This window comes from Asparagus officinalis, chromosome 1, assembly GCF_001876935.1.
Source record: "Asparagus officinalis chromosome 1, Aspof.V1, whole genome shotgun sequence".
Taxonomy (NCBI): Eukaryota; Viridiplantae; Streptophyta; class Magnoliopsida; order Asparagales; family Asparagaceae; genus Asparagus; species Asparagus officinalis.
This window is the reverse complement of record NC_033794.1, coordinates 103,068,583-103,073,662: the sequence shown is the minus strand read 5'-3', so window position 1 is coordinate 103,073,662 and position 5,080 is coordinate 103,068,583. Positions and strand designations below refer to the sequence as shown.

The following is a 5,080-nucleotide window of genomic DNA, read 5'->3' as shown; positions in this document are numbered from 1 at the left end:
GTGGGCCGGTGGTTAATGAATTGGACTTGGCTAATACAAAGATTTGGACTTAATTTCTTCATTGTGGACATTGCTGCAAAATTTCTCTCATGGACCTGCTGCATTTCATTTTTCCTCAACTAAATGAATCAAGACCGGACCTGCTGACCTACTACAAGAGTTTGGATTTTCATCAAATGGGCCTCTTATGTTGGGCTAGAGAAGAAAAAAAATCAAATAAATCAAAGGTGGAGATTGTGCTTGAGGCTCAAGAAAAATCCAATGGCTCATATTCATTGAAGATTACTATAAATCGGGGTAGAGAGTGAGGGGTTAGAGGTGTGAAAATTTTGTAAACTCTTTTTGGAGAGGAGAGCTACTCTTAATTGAGAAGGCCTTCCAAAAATTATAACTTTAGTTGCAATTAATAAAAATAATTTTTTCCTCTTTAAATTTGTTCTTTCTCCTCTTGTTGAATGATGAGGATGGAGATGAAGAGCAATTTGAAGGTTTGCATTTCTTTTCTTTTTTATTTCTTTTTAGTGATTTCTTTATTATTGCTTATTAGTTAGATTTAAATTCATGCTTGTAGTGTAGATTTACTTTCTTGTCATTTTTATTTTCTTTTTGCACTTTAATTTGTAGAGTAGATTTATTTTTCTTGTATTTAATTTCTGTAATTTATTTTGTAGTTTAGATTTTTATTTTCTTTGTAATTAGATTTATTTCTTGTTCATAGTTTAGATTTTTCTTTTCTTTTTAATTTTGTAATTAGTCTTCTTTTTCTTGTTTTTATTTCTTAAGATGAGAATTTAATTCTTGTAGGAATCTGAGAATTGTATGAAGCTAGACTAATTTCTTTTATATTGTATGAATTATTCTCTTGCACTTAAAATGTTCATGTTTAGGATAATCAACTAGAGAACTAATCGGTAGAAGAAGAATTTGATAATCTATGCTTATCTTAAATGGTTTGATAGGTTATGCTTATGAATTCTAGGATTATTATCATGTTGTTGTTCTTATCATGAATAGTAATTTTAACTTAGATGATAATTTGATAGGTTACACTTTCCTTAAATGGTTTGATAATCTATGCTTAATAAATCTAAGTTGAAATATGATAAAAAGAGAATAGTTTATATTTTGTAATTGAAATTGGTTAGTTGATTATATTCTAGATTTCTTACCTCTTTTGAATCCTCCATCTTAACTTTGTTTAATTTTCTTTTCATTCTTGGTTTTATTTCTTGATTTTATTCATTCTTCTTTCTTGCCTTATGATTTCATTTATTCGTTTTTCTTCTCTCCTCTAAAATTCAATTTATTATCTCTTGCACATAAATCAAAACAACCACTCATCAAAATCATACTTATTCTTTATTCCTAATTGTCATGCACAAAATATAAAAACCAAGTTTAATAATCTCTTATAATCACCTTCCTCGTGGGATCGATATCTTTTTATACTATAACTTGATAAATTGTGCACTTGCAATTTTTGGTACATAATTATGCCGCACCAGTAACAAGTTCGAAGAAGACATTGATGAAGCAGTTTGGACGGGTGAACATTCCAACAAACAAGCAAATGGCCTTCTTTGAAAACTCTAGGGGAGGTTTTCATAGAATTGGATGTACTGAGAACGATGTGAGAAATTATGAAAGAGATTTGAGAGAGGAGAGGCGTGGTCATGATGCACAAATGATGTTGGATCATTTCAAGTCGGAACAAGAGAAGAATCCTTCGTTTTTTTATGTTTATGAAGTTGATGACGAGAAGCGCTTAACTCATTGTTTTTGGGTGGATGGCATTGCTCGAATGAATTATCAACACTTTGGCGATGTTGTCTCCTTCGATGCCACGCATAACACAAATCAATATGGCTTAGTATTTGTGCCATTTGTAGGCATAAATCACCATTGGCAAAGTGTTTTTTTAGGATGTGGCTTGATCCCAAATGAAGAGGCGAAGTCTTTCGTATGGTTGTTCAACAAGTGGATTGAAGCAATGGGTTATCCTCCTTCAGGCATGATTACAGATCAATGTCTTGGCATATGCAAGGTAATTGAAACAGTTTTTCCAGAAATTCGGCACAGGTTTTGCATTTGGCATATTTTGGACAGAGTTCCGGATAAGTTGGGTAAATGGGCGTATAGAACAGAATTTATGAAATCTTTCAAAGAAAATATTTGGGACTCCGAGACGGTTAGCTCTTTTGGAGAGAATTGGGTTTCAATTCTTAAGAAAAATGGGTTGGAAACGCATGAATGGCTAAATGATATCTATGAAATTCGTGAAAAATGGGCTCCGGTTTATCATAAACAACACTTTTGGGCCGGAATGTCTAGTAGTCAAAGAAGTGAAGGGATGAATGCAATGCTAAAAATGCATGTATCAAGAAAAAATTCACTTCATGATTTCGTGATCATCTTTCAAAGGGTCTTGGCGAGACAAAGAGAGGGGGAGCTTAAAGAAGATCATTGCACAGTGGAGAAAAAGCCAAAATTGAAGACTTAGAGAGGGGGAGCTTAAAGAAGATCATTGCACAGTGGAGAAAAAGCCAAAATTGAAGACTTTGTGGTCATTGTAAAAACAAATGGCCCAAATCTACACGAAAAAAAATCTTTTATATTTTTCAAGACGAGCTTCAACCTAGATTAATGTATAACATTGAGTTGGTAAAAGAAAATGAAAGAGAAAGTACTTTCCACGTGAATTTTTGTGGTCATGATGAAAGAGTGAGACATATTATATATTGAAAAACAACTAAAATGGTCCGTTGTTCGTGTCTCATGTTTGAATTCAAGGGCATTCCATACCGACATACCTTGGCATATCTTAAAATTACCAATCATAGTGAGTTACCGGAGCAATATATTCTGAGAAGATGGTGCCGAAATGTTAGAAAAAGAGTTGTTCTTAGAGATGGTAATATTATTGGAGATAATACCGCAATTAATTTTGCTTCTCGTTTTAGTGAACTAAATTGCTTAGCTAATGAAATGGTCGAAGAGGGGCTATCTTCTAATGATGCATATGAATTAATACGTGAAATGATGATGGATGCTATTAATAAGGTGCAACGTTTGAAACTCATCAATGATGAAGAAATTGGATAAGGTGTGGAAGGAAATTTTATGAATGCGGAGGTATCTGAAGATGTAGTTCATGAACCAAGTCAAGCAAGAACAAAAGGAAGGCCTAAAGGGAAGAGGATAAAGCCATCGAGGGAGATTCGCAAATGCCGGCCTAGGAAATGTAATTTGTGTGGAATGCGAGGACAAAATCATGATAGTAGAAATTGCCCTCACAAGTTGACAAGGTAGTGTATCATTTGTTTTAGTAATAGTAATGCTATTATTTGTTTAAACCTTTTTTTAAGTTGGTGCAATGATCCTTAATATGTCTTGCTATCATAAATTTTTTTTAGTGATTCAATGGAACAAGATAATAATGATGAAGCCATTGACGATTTAGAAGATTCCTTTGAGGAAGGTAATGGTTAATACATACGGAATAGTTTGTACATTGCCATTTTTTCAACATAACGTGATTTGCTAATTTTTTTAATATAGATGAAGTTCTCACTATTGCGTGAAGTTTGATCGAGGTTGGCGGAGCAAACAGATCGGATTATGTTCAGTTCCAATGGAACATGTGTTGGTATTATTGTTGTTGTTGGTATTGTGAGAGACATGAGCTTTTTTCTACTATCATGATTTTGTTGGTATTGTGAGAGACATGAGCTTTTTTCTACTATCATGAGTTGTTGGTATTGTTGTTGTTGTTGGTATTGTTGTTGTTGTTCAGTTTCAATCTTTTACATGCCAAGTTACTATTAGTTGTCTATATCTGTTTCCCCAGCTAATGGATGTAAGAGACATGAGCTTTTTTCAGGATGGATCATTTGATTATGTCCCCAACACAAAGTTTTCTTTCCCCAACTAATGAATGTAAGAGACATGAGCTTTCTTCACATTTGATTATGTCCCCAGCTAATGGGAAAAGCATCCGGATTATGGATTTAAGCATTCGCCTGTTCACATTTGATTAGGACTCGAAGGGCTCCAATACTGGCATACTTCTACTATTAATTTATGGATTATAATCATTGATATTGTACAGATATTTTGTTTATGTGATTTCTTTTGTTGCTCATAAAGTCTCGTGCAATGAGAAGGCCTTCATATCATCATATGTTCAAGAGTGCACTTAGTTCATAATTTAGCATTGTTATTTGTTAAAGATGAAATATGAATCTGTAGGAAACAAACACTATTACTTTGATTCAAGACAAACATATCCTTTCATTTATTCGAGCATCCCTACACAATATATTCTCAGTAAGCAGGTAGCTGCTTGTTGCGGAGAAATTCCCATTTTTTCTAGTGGAAACCAACCGCACCGAACTGCATCACTTCGCTACAATTCGCTACAAATGACACAACATATATGCAGAGAACATACACTTCAACAAACTCAATAATACATTCCTAAACTCTACTTAGCACAAATCCAATACAAATACCAAATACAAAGCCAAGAAAAATACCAAATAAAAGATCAAATACAACAAGCTTCAACAAATCCATAATATCAATCTCAAACTTTCTCTTTTCCCGGACTTCTCCACTTGACACGGCTCTTGAAACTTGCGGCGTCATGCTCGACTGCTTCGTCTGAACAAGCTCTGCCTTTGAACCTTCAAACTCCTCTTCATCAGACACCCATTTGAAGAATCCACAATTATTCACTCTCCAATTAGCGCATCTCAAAAACAATCGACCAGGATTCGTCTTAGTGCCAGATCTGGAGAGTATAGCCCTCCTTCCACAATAGCACAACAGTCCATGATGATTGCTTGAAGATGACTCCATGACCTAAGGCTACAGATACAAAAGTTTAACAAGACAGTCATGCTAAACAAACAGAATGATGCACAATTAAAGACTAACTTCAAGGAAACAATCTAATTACAATAGAACCAGAGAGAGAGAGAAACATCACAACAAAAATCGCAGCAATCTAATTATAATAAAAACCGTCTAATTATAATAAAAGGAGCTGCAGAAAGAGGCTTGCTGATCACAATCGCAG

General features: G+C 34.1%; 2 protein-coding genes across 2 annotated transcripts; one reads left to right on the top strand and one right to left on the bottom strand.

Moving 5' to 3' along the window:
* Positions 1,571-2,500, top strand: LOC109838463 (protein FAR1-RELATED SEQUENCE 5-like). Its single transcript, XM_020406910.1, has one exon. It carries the CDS (start codon positions 1,571-1,573, stop codon positions 2,498-2,500), a length of 930 nt encoding a protein of 309 aa, XP_020262499.1.
* Positions 4,477-4,860, bottom strand: LOC109838457. Its single transcript, XM_020406904.1, has one exon. The coding sequence runs from the start codon at positions 4,858-4,860 to the stop codon at positions 4,477-4,479; it is 384 nt and encodes a 127-aa protein (XP_020262493.1).

Excerpts from the sequence above, each read along its gene's own strand:
- LOC109838463 (XM_020406910.1), top strand. The coding sequence starts at position 1,571 with ATGGCCTTCTTTGAAAACTCTAGGGGAGGTTTTCATAGAATTGGATGT.
- LOC109838457 (XM_020406904.1), bottom strand. The coding sequence starts at position 4,860 with ATGGAGTCATCTTCAAGCAATCATCATGGACTGTTGTGCTATTGTGGA.